Source organism: Rhineura floridana, chromosome 4 (assembly GCF_030035675.1).
Source record: "Rhineura floridana isolate rRhiFlo1 chromosome 4, rRhiFlo1.hap2, whole genome shotgun sequence".
In the NCBI taxonomy this organism is placed as follows: Eukaryota; Metazoa; Chordata; class Lepidosauria; order Squamata; family Rhineuridae; genus Rhineura; species Rhineura floridana.
The window spans coordinates 164,791,846-164,807,370 of NC_084483.1; the positions used below are offsets into that span (position 1 = coordinate 164,791,846).

The following is a 15,525-nucleotide window of genomic DNA, read 5'->3' on the forward strand; positions in this document are numbered from 1 at the left end:
GGGCACTATTGAAGGGCAGCAAAGTATCAACTATTTGATTTATTACTAACTTTTTTTCTTAGAGAGGGGACACTGTTTGGATCTTTTGCCTTAGGCATATGGGTCAGTCCCAATTTATAGTATTTATTTATTTAAAGCACTCTCATGCTATATTTTCAGAAAAGTTATCCAAAGGCAGCATACAACAATATAAACCACAAAACTGAAACCATGTAACATTATTAAAGCTTTTAAACATAAAAAGAAATTGAAGACAGGCAACAATATTTTAAAACATAAAAAAATATCATTAACCATAGCAACAGAGCAATATATCAGCAGTATATACAGTGAAATCACATCAATTAAAGGCCACTTGGAACAAACAGGTCTTCAAAGTCTTTTTTTAAAAACACCAAGAGTGAAGATCCTGTCCCTGATGCTCACTAATGAAACTGATTTTAAAAGGCAGATGAGCAGGACAATCCCAAGGCAACAGCAGATTCATACAGGCCAAGGCAGCCTTTCAAATAGCCTGGTCCCAAACCATACAATTACCTGTTCTTCTGATACTTATTTAACTTCTCATCTGAATTAATTCTTAGGACAAAATCTATTTTGCTTAAAAGTGAGGGCAGAATTGGGGTTTAGTTTTGTATATATGAACATGTAGAGGTTCAGGGAAGGGTCATAGCTCAGTGGTAAAGCATCTGCTTTGCATGCAGAAGGTCCTAGTTCAATTCCTGGTACCTCCAGGTAAGGGTGGGAGAGAGATATCTGTTGGAAATCCTGGAGAGCAGCTGCCATCGCAGACCATTCACCAATAGGCCAAAAAACAAACAAACACCCTTGTGGTTTAAGAACATATCTGTAGCCAACAGGTATTTCTATCAAACTTTAAAAAGCAGGGAAATTAGGCAGCTATAGTGAATGCACTAGGGGAGCAGGAGACCTGACCTCTCTGAGATACTGTACTGCCCTACAAATTTGTAAACCCAACACAATTTGGGTTGGTCTTCCACAATTTAATCCAGTTCCTGTATAGCTTGGAAGAATTTGATAACATGCCTCTTAGGGGAGAGGGGGAGGGGAGGAGCCAGGAGGGAGGGGAGGGGATAGGAGAGAGGAAGAGGACAGGTTTGATCATTTGCATGCTTATTGCGTTTAATGGGATTTACTCCTGCGCAGTCATGCTTAGGATAAGTGAAACTGACCTGGGGCAGGGGCAAGAAGGGGGAGGAGGAGGGGATGAAGGGTAGAGGTAGGGAGGGAGGGGGAGGGGAAAGGGGGAGGAGGAAGGGAAGGGAAGGAGATTGGGTGGGCGGGCACTGGGCAGAGCAAACATCCCTTTCCAAAAGGAAAATATTGTTAACAGTATCATTTTTATTCCCCCCACCTTTCTATTCTGCAGCAGACACATGTAGTCTCCCACCCAAATTTAAACCAAATCTGTCTCTGGCTACATCCACAAAAGACACTTATTCCACTTTAAACAGTCATGGTTTCCACCAAAGAATCCTGGGAAGTGTAGTTTGTGAAGGGTGCTGAAAGTTGCTAGGAGATGCCCCATTTTTTATTATTGATTAGATTTATATCTCACTCTTCGTCCCCGTAGGAGCCCATTCCCCTCACAGAGCTACTATCACCAGCATTCTCTGGGAAGAGGGGCTGATTGTTAAACCACTGGCACTGGAGCTCTGTTAGGGAAATAGGAGTCTCCTAACAACTCTCAGCACTTCACAAAACAAACTTCCCAGGATTCTTTGGGGGGAAGCCATGATTGTTTAAAGTGGAATAAATGTCTGGCATGGGTGTGGCCCCATGATTAGCAAAGCCAAACAGCTGTTAGTCTGGCTTTTAGAACATTGACAATTTGTTCTTACTGAGCATGCCTGTGCTATTGTAGATGCCAATGTTATTTTTCTTAAATTAATTAAAAATCAGCCATGAATTTTTAAACTTTTAAACTGCAGAAGGTGAAGGTCAGAGTATGGGGCAAGATCAGTAATATGATTACAGGTACTCTGTGAACATGGGTGATTTTTAATTAATTTCAACAAATTATGAGAACTCTGACAGAAAAAAGTCCAAAAGGGGTCTGGCTTTTTCTCTCTCTCTTATTACACTTTGAACTCTGGATTCTCTCCAAGTGTTTTGTGTATCACCATGAAAACACAGAGGATTGTTAAGCAAGCGTTTCTGAGTACAGGACTATGAGTTTTGTAAGATTTTGTTTTGAAATGAGCTTATGGGAAGCAGCAGAATGCCATGGGGGTATTTTTAATTTAATACATTGGAATGTGAAAAATCCATGCTGGCTATAGTATACAGCCACTCTTGTAGTTAATACTGAGTTAGATGGATCAACTCAGCATAAGGCAGCTCCATATATTCCACTATGGTCTACATGGCCAATTCACACAAACAGCACCTTTATTTAAGTTTTGCCATTAATGTAACATCCTTTTCCTCACCTGAGGTGCTTATTTCCACCCTGATGAATTCTGGACTAATTCTTAGGCTTTTGGCTCTGAGTTTTTTCAGTGATGGTGGCTCACTTGCCAGAGATTTTATTCCAGCATTGATGTGAGAATCCTCACTGCCAACACTCAGGATCAAACTGCTAATGACTGTTTTTCCACATATGGGGAAATCACCTAACCTAAGATATTGGGATGCTTTATACTGATTTTGTTCCTCATGTATTCATAATAATAATGAACAGATTAGAACCCTATGCTTGTTAATATGTTTTCTTAATAATGTTCTTAAGCCTTTTTTAAAAGATGTTTTTAAAGCTTTTAAAAAAATGTTTTTAACGTCTTGTTTTAATGTATTTTAAGGTCTGTTTTTATGATGTTTTAAAATGTTTTTAACACTTCTGTTTGCCGACCTGGGCTCCTGCTGGGAGGAAGGGTGGGATATAAATTAAATAATAAATAAATAAATAATATATATTTTGTAAGATAAAGCTTGTTTCCATTTTTAATTGTGTGAATCACAGTTCTGACCTTTTGCAACTTTCACAAGTGCAGCCCAAATTGGGCCTGACTTGAAGCTTTCTAATGTAATTTTTTCTTTGGATCCATCTTTAGTTTCAGGTGTCTGTCCCATATCTTCTACAGTCAGTGGCAGCCTTATTCGAATATCAGATGCTATTTCCAGTACTATTTCATCTTGAGTCCTTCTGCCACTAAAAGAAAAAAGAAAGCAAATTTCTTAGAACTAAAATGATTAATCAAGTTATCCTATGGTTTCATAGTGTATTGATCATAGTTTGTTGTCAAAGATATATTCCTAGACTATCTTTGTGGGTTTGTGCACCTGATTTTGTATATATGTTAACCTACCTATGCAAAAAACGTTGGGAATCCCAGATGGGATTTCCAGAAAGGGTTGGGAAGATGAACAAGTAAGGTAAATCACTAATAGGCAAAAAACCCTTGTGGTTTAAGAATGCTTCTATAGCCAACAGATATGTCTATCAAACTTTAAAAAGCAGGGGAAATGGTCAGCTATAGTGAATGTGCCAGGGGAGCAGGAGACCTGACTTCCTCTCTCAGATATTGTACTGCCCTACAAATTTGTAAAAATGCAAAGACAATTTGGGTTGGTCTTTCACAGTTCAATCCACCTCCTGTGTAGCTTGGAAGAATTTGGTAACCTTTGCCTCTGAGGAGGAAGGGAGGAGGAAGAGTGGAGGGGCATGAGGGGAGAGGGAGGGGAGGGTGGAAGGGTTGGGGTAAGGAGAAAGGTGGAGGAGGAATGGGGGAGGGGAGAGAAGGGAGGAGATTGGGTGGGTGGGTACTGGGCTGAGGAAAAGTCCCTTTTCTTTCCCAAAGGAAAACATGGTTAACAGTATCATTTTGGGGGGACTCGCTAACCTTTTTATTCTACAGAAGATATGTAGTCTCCCACCCACATATAAACCAAAGCTATCCCTGGCCACATCCATGCTAGACATCTATGTCACTTTAAACAGTCATGGCTTCCTCCAAAGAATAATGGGAAATGTAGTTTGTGAAGGGTGCTGAAAGTTGCTAGGAGATGCCCCATGCCCCTCACACAGCTACAATCACCAGAATTCTCTGAGGGGCTGACTGTTAAACCACTGGCCACTGGAGCTGAAGGGAGGGAGGGAGGGAGAGGAGGAAGGTAGGGAAGGGAAGGGCAGGACGGAAGGGATAGGACAAAGGAGGCGAGGACAGGTTTGATCATTTGCATACTTATTGATTTCAGTAAAATTTTCTCCTGTGCAATCATGCTTCGGATAAGTAAGACTGACCTGAGTAGGGGTGGGCAGGGGAAATGGGGAAGAGGAGGGGTAGGAAAGAAGGGGGAGGGAAGGGGGAGGGAGCAGAAGAGATTGGATGAGTGGGTGGGCACTGGACAGAGGGATAGCACCTTTCTTTTCCAAAAGGAAAACATTGTTAACAGCATCATTATTTTGGGGGTTCCCCCATCTTTTATTTATTCTACAGCAGATGCATATAGTCTCCCACCTAAATTTAAACCAAAGCTGACTGAGCCAATCAGCTGTTAGTCTGATGTTTATAACATTGACAGCTGGTTCTTACTGAGCATGTCTGCACTTATCACTGACTTCATTGTTAATTTTTTAAATTAATTAATTAATTTTAATTAATTAAAAATTAACCATGCTTTTTTAAACTTTTACACTGCAGAAGATGAAGGTCAGAGTATGGGGAAGTTTAGTAATAGGATTCACAGGTACTCTGTGAATATGGCTGATTTTTAATTAGTTTCAACAAATTGTGAGACCACTGACAAAAGGAAGTCCAATAGGGGTCTGGATTATTTCACTCTTGTTTCAGATTTTGAACTCTGGATTCTTTCTGAGTGTGTTCTGTATCACCATGAAAATGTAGAGGATTGTTAAGCAAGCGTTTCTGAGTTCAGGACCATACATTTTTTAAAATTTCATTTTGAAATGAGTTTATGGGAAGTAGCAGAATGACATGGGGGTATTTACAATTTAACATGGCAGAATGTTAAAAATCCAAGCTGGCTATAGTAAACAGCCACTGTTGTGGCTGTATAATTAGAAGAGGTGAAGTTACAAGAGGTGGAGTCTGAAAGAGAGGAGAACTTATAACTTCAAGTTAATCTTCATTTTGCGTGAATTTAAGGAGCTTGTGCATGTGATGCTTAACTCTGCTGGATTGTGGTCATTATCTAGAAGCAAGAGAAGAAAACTCCAAGTAGTGACCTGATGATGAGAGTGTCTGTGCTGATTGCTGGCTGGGTACTGACAACGGACTCAACAAATAATTCTGCTTGAGATTTTATATATGCTCTTTCAGCACAATGGTGCATTCCAAAGAGTTCTGGAGAATCATTTTCTGGAAGAGATCGTAGATAGGCTCTGCAGTCTCTCAAAGTATCTGTTTCAGATATTGGTCGATATACCTGAAAAATCAATGACAATACTTCATTTTCTTTGTTTATACCCTCTTTCCTCCTCCTCATTGGAGGATATTCCTGAGTCCTAACCACATATGGCCCTTAACACTGCTCCAAGTGGATCATGGAAGGGAAAGAGGAAGCATATCCTGACAGATTGCTGCATAGCCTGGAGAGGATTATTATTCTGTATCTGCCTATGCTTGGCATAAAACAATACTCTCAGACAGTAAGAGACCCAACTCACTCTATGGACTGTTTTGGACATAATGTAAATATATGTCTTGCCCCTGGATAACCTCCAGCAAGTCTTGGGCTCAAGTGCTCCCCTCTCTGTTTATCTCACATTCAGCAGGAAGAGACTGAAATATTCCAGGTTTTATCACAAAGCTAACAATTATGTTCATTATGTCTGAAATCAGGGAGTTCATTCTAATTAGTGAACACCCAAGGATCTGAAACTATGGCATGAGCCTGGCTGGCTAGAACTAATGAGAGTTTAACTGACCAAAGTTCCTTGAGCTCAGTCATAACAAGTTTTCTGCTACTAGTTCTGCCTTTTCCTCCTCTTAACAGTGTCTTCTGGTTTCCAGACTGAAGACAGAGACAGAAATGTTGGATGATTGTAGGTCACATATGTCTGTAATATGCAGAACTGTCCAGGGTCCATGCAAAATGGATAATAGGAAAAGTCATTGGGAGCAAAATGTACAAAATAGCCAAAGCTGGTGCTGGACTATAGTTTCATAATAGCTAATGGTGGTTAGTTTAAAATGAAAGCAGAAAGCTTTTAATCTCCTCCTCTTGCATGTGAAAGAGGGGAGGTAGGAGAAGAGCGGGGGAAAATGTGACCCCAAGGCTCGCCATGGAACATGCACACAGCGGAAAACCATGGTTTCCTTTATGGCTGAACTAACCTTTTATATAACAATGTAGATACAGATTGTTAAAGTACTGTAAAATATTGAAGAAATAAATGGCTTTCCCTACCCAATCATTAGAATAAGCAAAATCCTCTTGCAATACATAAGGGTTATAAAAATTGTCCAAAATGCTAAGCAAACACCGACGATCCCAATGGTCAGTTACACGGCCTCCATATGCTACTTCTCCAGTCATGTAATGTAGTGCTGCCCAAGGAATTGTCTTCTGCTTTGTAAGAAGAATCTCCAGCATCTGGATGGAAATCTTAGGAACAAAATGTTAAAATAATTTTTTTAAATTTTTTTTCTATTGTAGCATTACTGATGTAGTTACATCTTGTAATTAAAGTTCTTTTTGTACATGGACAAGGACTGGGATCCAAAGAATCATGCAACTAGCTTTACATGCCCAAGAGGGCTTTGGTCTTTGGCCTTGAAGAACAACCATCCATGCCATCTGGAAAACCACTTTTGAAACTGAGATGAGCTTTAAAAATAGTTGATGACATGAAATGAGGGAAATGCTTAAAGAAAGAAACTTAAGGAAAAAAGAGACCACACAAGCCATACCCAAGTTCTTGGATTTGCCTGAAGTGTAACTTTATATGGATCTCAGACTATATGAAGCACTTCTATGTGCTTCACTCACCAGTCCTGCTGCTGATGTTGCATACCAGAAACATTTTCATTGTTCTTGGAGGTTGGGTCTTGGTAGAATCCAACAAAGTTCAAATCCAACACCATCCTAACTAAAGTTGTAATCCAAACCCTGCGATTTGCAGGAGAGGGGCTTAAGGAAACAGCACAGTCACTGCTGTGCTACTCACACTGGCCAAGGCAAAAGTGTGTGTGTGGGGAAGTAATATACCTCTTTGCCCTGCCAGCTCCCAGGCTGGTACAGCAAACAGGCCTGGATTGAGACTTTTATAGCAGGAGCAGGTCCAACTCAGGACCCAGCAGAACCTGTGATGGCACAGGCCTCCCCCCTCCCTGAGCATTTCAGGGGTTCCTGCTTCTTTTAGCAGGGCACTCCTGCTAGATACCAGTGGGGCTGGGCAAGCCTGGGAGGAGGAACACCTCTGCTTCATCCAAGTCCCTCCATCACATAGGATCAAGGGTTGGGTTTCTGTCAGCAGAGATCTCTCCCCACTCCCTCTCCCAAATTCTCAACAATTCCAAAGTATCAAAATTTCCCAAACAACCTCATAATACACCCCCCACACCAAACACATCTCCTGATCAGGCTATAGACTGGACCAACTGCTTCATCTTCTGTAGACACAAAAGCTGGCCTGCGTTAAGGGCACCCATGCCTCATACAAACTGAGTGTCGTTTCCATACCAATGGGAACATCAATGGTCTGGGTCTTGCAGACCATTATAAAACAATGATTTTGACCAATATCTATAAATAACCTAACATCTTTAGGTGCTATATTAAAATTATGACTTTTTTCCTTAGGAAACTGAAAGTGATGCTTGTTGTTGTTATGTGCCTCCAAGTTGATTATGACTTATGGTGACCCTATGAATCAGTGACCTCCAAGAGCATCTGTCATGAACCATCCTGTTCAGATCTTGTAAATTCAGGTCTGTGGCTTCCTTTATGGAATCAATCCATCTAGCAGCAATTTTTAGGCCTTCTCTCTCAGTCAGTTGTATCAGTAGAAAAACATCTAGTTTGTTGTTTGCTTAGAGTTGATAATAAAATAGAAATAGAAATCTTTCAAAGTCCTCATTTCAAAGAAGCTTTTCTGCTAGGACCTCGCCTGCAACACAGCGTACAAAATCTAAAAACAACATAAGCCTATCCTGCAGGCTTACAATCTAAACTTCGACACAAGACACATTAAAGGTAAGGAAAGGAAGAGGGTTAATCACGAAAAGCCAGGCTGAACAGACATTCCTTAAGGATATGTTTGAATGTAATAACAGAAGAAGAGTCAGGTGGAAGGGGATCCAAAGGAAAAGGTGGAGAGCAGAGGGTATGTTTTGTGCTAAACACAGTTTGAAAATTATGGTTATAATAGATACAATATAAGGTGATATTCAACTAAACAGTTCCACTAGGGCAAGGAAGTTTAGCTGTGCCATGGACTTTCTCAACCTCCCCTCTCCCTGTGCACCCCATATACACCTCTTAATCTGATCTGAAGGGTTTGGGGAACCCCTGGAACAGATATTGATGGCATATGGGGAGCGCACGAGGAGAAGAGAGGGTGGGGAAGTTCAGCGGTGCAGCCAAAACTCCTTGTCCTAGCAGAACTGCTTAGCTGGATAACGCCCACATACTATTTGTAATCATACTTTTATTTCAACTGCAAGGCTTCCTCTTACCTCCAAATCTGAAGAATTAAATTCATATGGAATATTCCATCCCAAAGCGCCATATTTCTTTCTTTCATGGACTACAGCATGGAAGAAGCACAGACTGAACAATAACCTTTTCCATGATGGCCCGCAGGTAATCTTGTTGAATACAGTTTCTGTTACTATTCCTGTACCACTTAATCCAAATGTTTGAAGCAATGTTCCCTTTAGTCCTTGGGGAGGTTCTATTATTATCTTTAGCAAAAAGGAAGACAATTTATAAATAAAACAAGTAGACTTCAGTAAAATACATATGTATTTTCTAATGAATCTTTACAAGGTGATTCTAAACATATTTCATTACATGGAAGTGCAATGAAAGCAAATGGACTTTCCTCTAACTCAGGGGTTCACATAATGTAGTCCATGGACCACCGGAGGTCCACAAGCTTCTCTCAGATGGTCTGTGGCATGGCCACCTTAAATGTTCATACTGATGTTTAATTCTATGTTTATTGGTTCTTTTATTTCTTGCATTGTATTTTATTGTATTACAATTTGAATTCTCTGGAATGCAAGCTGTAATACAATAAAATACAATGTAAGAAATAAAAGCAGCAATAAACATACAATTAAAAATCATACAGCGTCTAGCACAGTGCACTACAATTGCTACAACAGAAACAAATTAAGTGGTCTGCCAAGACCATCAGCAATTTTCAAGTGGTCTGTAGTGTACCACTTTGGATGTGATGCTGAAACAAACAGGCATATTCAAGTCCCACTGAAATCAACAGAGCTTAAGAATTTAACCCTCTTTTAACTTGTTTATTTAGTTTATTTGTTTTTAAAATGCCTTCTTATAATCACAAGGCAGCTTATATAACATAGTCACTCAACTGTAGAGATCTACTGGTTGTCTGAATTATTCACCCCAGAGCATCTAAATCATCCCTCTGATTGTATGGATTACTTGAAATCTTACCTTTAGACCCTTCCGCAAGATAGGTATGGGAAAAGACGAATCTGGTGTTGTACTTAACCAGAGTCTAAACTGAGGGTCTATATTTGTATTTGATTGGGTACACCTGCAGATAGAATCAATTTTGTAACATCACTTCTGTCTGAAAACAGAATGCAAACTTGTACTGCACAAAGTTTGATACTATTTAACCAAGAATTAATCTTTACAAGAAACAGTATAACTGTACAAAAGCAACTATATCTCATCATCTCCTCACATTTAATTAACAAATACTAATTATTATTAATAAATTTATACACTGTTTACTTGCCAAAATGGCTTCTAAGTGACTTCCAAGTGTAAAACTAATTATAAGAATATATCCACACTATGAAATGGGATTTTCATCATAATTCCAATCTGATTACATTCTGTTCAACAGAAATGCTGTTCTGTCTCATCTTTGCTGTTTTGATTGAAGAGTGTGTGTGCATGTTTGTGTGTATGTGAGAAAGAGAGATCGCAGATGAGTAAAAGGAACAAGGTAGAGGGACATTTAACAGGTTAATACCACAGAGAGACCACATGGAAAGCAGAGAAAGCTTTGCCCACAAGGAGATTAAAGAGATTGTCTAGGCTTCTTTTAATCTCTCTGTAGTATTGTGTGTGTTATGTGCCTTCAAGTTGATTGTGACTTATGGCAACCCTATGAACCAGCCTCCAATAGCATAAATCACCCTGTTCAGATCTTGTAAGTTCAGGTCTGTGGCTTCCTTTATGGAATCAATCCATCTCATTTGGTCTTCCTCTTTTTCTACTCCCTTTTGCTTTTTGCAGCATTATTTTCTTTTCTAGGGAATCATGTCTTCTCATTACGTGTCCAAAGTATGATAACCCCAGTTTCATCATTTTAGCTTCTAGTGATAGTTCTGGTTTAATTTGTTCTAAATAGAAAATGGAAATGGAGTGCCTTCAAGTCGATTCTGACTGATGGCGACCCTATGAATAGGGTTTTCATGGTAAGTGGTATTCAGAGGGGGTTTTACCATTGCCTTCCTCTGAGTCTGAGAGGCAGTGACTGGCCCAAGGTCACTTAGTGAGCTTCATGGCTATGTGGGGATTCGAATCCTGGTCTCCCAGGTCATAGTCCAACACCTTAACCACTACACCACACGGGCTCTCAATTTGTTCTAACACCCAATTATTTGTCTTTTTCGTGTGCAATGGTATCCGCAAATCCTTCAACACCAAATTTCAAATGAGTTGATTTTTCTCTTATCCACTTTTTTCACAGTCCAACTTTCACATCCATACATAGAGATCGGGAATACCATGGTCTGAATGATCCAGACTTTGGTGTTCAATGATACATCTTTGCATTTGAGGACCTTTTCTATTGCTCTCATAGCTACCCTCCCTAATCCTAGCCGCCTTCTGATTTCTTGACTATTGTCTCCATTTTGGTTAATGACTGTGCCAAGGTATTGATAATCCTTGATGAGTTTTATTATTATTATTATTATTTATTTTATTTTGTTTTATTTTGTTCAATTTTTATACCGCCCGAAGCCAGAGGCTCTCTGGGCGGTGCACAATAAATACAATACAATAAAAATACATTAAAATGACAATAGTAACACTGAGCATATATTTTAAACAACAGACTGGTCTGTATAACAACAATAAAATGTAAAATTATTAAAAAGCCTGGGAAAATAAAAAGGTTTTATATCCTGTCCTCCCTCCCAGCAGGAGCCCAGGGTGGCAAAAAAACCACTAAAACATTAAAACATCATAAAAACAAACTTTAAAACACATTAAAACAAAACATATTCAAAAACATTACTTAAAAAACTATCAAAACATTTTCTAAGATTAAAAACATTTTTAAAAAGGTTTAAGAACATATTAAAAAGCAAAAAATATGTTCGGCATCTAGGTTAAACAAATAGGGTGATGAAATACACCCCATCTCACACCATTTCCGATGTGGAAACAGTCAGTTTCTCCATATTCTGTCCTTACAGTAGTCTCTTGTCCAGAGTATAGGTTGCGCATCAGAACAATCAGATACTGTGGCACCCTCATTTCTTTTAAAGCATTCCATAGTTTTTTGTGATCTACACAATCAAAGGCTTTGCTGTAATCTATAAAGCACAGGGTGATTTTCTTCTGAAATTTCTTGGTCCGTTCCATTATCCAACTTATGTTTGCAGTATGATCTCTGGTACCTCTTCCCTTTCTAAATCCAGCTTGGACATCTGGCATTTCTCGCTCCATATATGGGAAGAGCTTTTGTTGTAGAATCTTGATCATTACTTTACTTGCATGGGATATTAAGGCAATAGTTCGATAATTACTGGATTCCCTGGGATCCCCTTTCTTTGGAATTAGGCCATTGTTTTATTTTCCAAATTTGTTGACAATTCTTTGTCAAAATTTGGACAGATTCAGTCTCAGTAACTTATAGCAACTCTATTGGTATGCCACCTCTTCCTGGTCATTTGTTTCTTCCAAGTATTTTAAGAGCAGCTTTCACCTCACATTCTAAATTTCTAGTTTTTCATCATACGGCTCATCCGTGAATGAATCTGTCATCTTTGCATCTCTTTTACAGGCATACCCCACTTTAACGTTCACAATGGGACCGGAGAGTATACTTTAAGCGAAAATAAACTTTAAGTGAAGCAATTGTCTTTACTTGTACTGCATGCAATCACCACTAGATGGCACCGGCGTCATGCCAGTAAAGTGTATGTTATTGCGAAGCACGCAAACGTTAAGCGGGGTATGGGGATGTATGGAGCATGTACGTTATAGCGAGGCGACGTTAAGTGAAGCAACGTTTAGCAAGGTATGCCTGTATAGAGTTCTTCAGTGTATTACTTCCATCTTCCTTTTATTTTATCTTGCTCAGTCAGTGTGTTCCCCTGTTGATTATTCAACATCCCTACCCTTTGTTTAAATTTCCCTTTAATTTCTCTAATCTTTTGGACTAGGCTCTTGTTCTACCTTTTTCATTATCCTCTTCTATTTCTATACAATAACTATTGTAATAGTTCTCTTTGTCACTATGTACTAGCCGCTGTATCGTTGCATTTAGTGTTCTGTGTTTCTATCTACATTTGCTTTTGCTTTCCTTCTCTCTTTAACCATTTTAAGAATTTCTTCAGTCATCCATTGAGGTCTTTCTCTCTTTTTAACTAGAGGTATTGTCTTTTTGCTTTCTTCCCTGATAATGTCTCTGACTTCAATCCATAGTTCTTCTGGCCCCCTATCAACGAAGTTTAAAGCCTCAAACCTGTTCCTTATTTGATCTTTATATTCTTCTGGGATGTTATTTAAATTGTGTTTTGGCATTATGATTGCTTTGCTATATAAACCCTTCAAATGCTGACAGATAGGTTGGTGATTTTTTCCTATCAGAGACATTGAGTCTAGCCTTGGCTTGCTCCAGTCCTTCACCACTTGAAGCTTGCATTTTTCCAGTGGAAGGGAGGGAGGGAGGGAGACAGAGAGAGAAACCTACATAAATTACCACTGTGCTGTGCTGTGAGAAACACAATAGCATTATATTCAGTATATTTTAATCTGGTGTTGTGGAAAAGCCAATGAAGTCCGATGCAAATGCGGTTACTCTGTAAAAATTAAGAATATGTGAACTTTTGCAAAATTTGGTTTTAAATCCAACTTCAGTGGAATTCTCACTCATGTTTAATCCACACATGATTAAAATACATAATAAAACTATTTCATCAAAACATTGAGAACATCCATTATTAAAATGTAGAATAAAACAAGCCCAGCAAAACAGCATAATAACTAAAACAGTTAAAACAGCAATTGAAAGGATTAGATCAGAAGATTCAGGTCAGGAGAATGTTTGTCTAAAGAAGTGTGTCTTCAAGAGCCAGCAGAATGCCAATATTGATGATGCATCTTATATTTCAGCAGGAAGACCATTCCACAACACTTGTGGTAGCCATAAAAAGCCCACCTCCATGTTATCTCATGGTAACATCTCCAAAAGAGTGCAGCTGCATCTTACCAACTAGTGAAGGATGTAATACTCCAACATTGGACTCTGGGTCAATTCACAAAACTAACAGCACTGATTCCCCCCATGCACACCATTACATGATCAGTTAGAACACTCGTGAAACTTTAGTGTGAAGTCAAACTGCTTGCTTACATGGGGACAGCAGGAGTAATTTTTGTGGCCATCAATGCATTTTTTCAAGCTGCCTAATCACTGCAATCATTTCTACTTTTGCCAATGTAAATTGAAAAAGATGAATGGTAATGAGGACTAAAGAACATTGTAATAAGACAAACACTAGCAGAACATCGTATACTGGAATAAGAAATGCCTGATTCCTCCATAAGGAACTAAATTCCAAATATGCAATCTCTCACTTTTGTAATGAGGAATCAAATATTGGGGATTTTTAATCTTTGATTCACCTCAGTGAACCAGAGTTTGGAAAACCTGCAACAGCAGAGATTCCTGGGAGACAGCCCTTCTGTGACCCCTGAGTACATATCTTGAAAGCCTGAAGGTACAGACTTCCTGACTCCTATGGAAATTTGGGGAATGTCACCCAGTAAAAACAGGCACTCCTTTCAAACAAGGAAATGTTTATGATAATCTAAGCCTTTAGGAGGAGACAGGATAGCTCCTTTCAAACTAGGAAATGGTCTGCATAATGGTTATGATAATCTTAACCATTAGGAGGGGACAGAACATCAGCAATTCACAAGTAGGAGATTGCAGTCATTATCTGGGAATTCATCACGAATGGTTTCTGGAAAAAAACCAATTTCCTTTACTGATGATCCTAAATTCTTTCATTGTTCTTTGTCACGTCCACATCTTCCTAGGTACGTTTACACTGGGTTTACATTGGGGTCAGTTTCGTTAGGAAAAGGTATAAAACATGAGGGGTTGGAAGGGGTCAGCAGTTCCTCTTCTGGAGGGCTCCAACGGCTGCTTTTCTTACCAACGCACTCTAGCATCTTTGGGACAATTTGCAGAACTTCAGGGCTAAGGATTTGAGTGAGATCTTTCAAATCTAGCACTGGTTCCACGAGGGCAGAGCTTTTGGCTCATTGGGCTACATACAAAAGTCTCTCTCAGCCTTAGTCTTGCAGCAACTCTTCAGGAAATGTATATGCAACTTCTGGGCCTCTTTCTTTCCTTTTTCTTTCTGTGTGGGTGAACTTAATGTGAAAATGTTCATAGGGTTAGTCTCTTTGCTTTAGTCTATCCAGTGTTGCTGAATGAATGAATAATAGTTAGAAAGCTGCTCATTGTTAACTGTAATTGCAAACTGCAATATTTTTCCTTGTTTCTTCTCTTAATAAAACCACTCTATTTTACTTTCTGTGTATGTGTCATTGGGTTAAGGGTAAAATTATACATGCTCTGGGGGTGAATTGAGGGTAACTCCAGCAAAAGATCCTGCCGCACTCTCAATAGGGGAACTTGCATTTCTAGTGAGCTATGCTCATGCGGAAGTTCAAGGTCCATTCGTAACACACTGTTAACCATTGTTTTTGACTACTGGTGCTATTTCTCCTTATCATATTCCTTGAAGTCAGACTTCCACAGCATTGTCTCCTCAAGATGTTTAGACTACAACTCCCATCTGCCCCAGCCAGCACAGCCAATGGAGAGGGATAAATAGTAGTTGTAGTTATACGAACATAAGAGTAGGGATGGAGGAGAAATTTGTTTCAGTTCACATTTAAAGGCAAATCTACTAAACTGGCATTTCCCACAACAATATGTGAACGGAAACACAACTAACCTTTGGAATTCATACTTACCCAAATTTTGTGTTGCAGTTCTGTAACTGATGTTTACAAAAATATACATATTAGAGACAATTGTGCATAAAAATGAATATAATAGTGAAACAGGTA

General features: G+C 39.2%; 1 protein-coding gene across 1 annotated transcript in view; it reads right to left on the minus strand.

The window, feature by feature from the left end:
* The window catches only part of DNAH14 (dynein axonemal heavy chain 14), a 472,613-nt gene that overhangs the window by 20,690 nt on the left and 436,398 nt on the right, over positions 1–15,525 (minus strand). The window contains exons 78-83 of the mRNA XM_061626120.1: positions 9,622–9,724; positions 8,664–8,891; positions 6,394–6,591; positions 5,210–5,409; positions 2,991–3,172; positions 2,454–2,609 (exon numbers count right to left, since the gene is read on the minus strand). Coding sequence (XP_061482104.1) covers positions 2,454–2,609; positions 2,991–3,172; positions 5,210–5,409; positions 6,394–6,591; positions 8,664–8,891; positions 9,622–9,724 — 1,067 coding nt within the window. The remainder of the gene's footprint in view (positions 1–2,453; positions 2,610–2,990; positions 3,173–5,209; positions 5,410–6,393; positions 6,592–8,663; positions 8,892–9,621; positions 9,725–15,525) is intronic.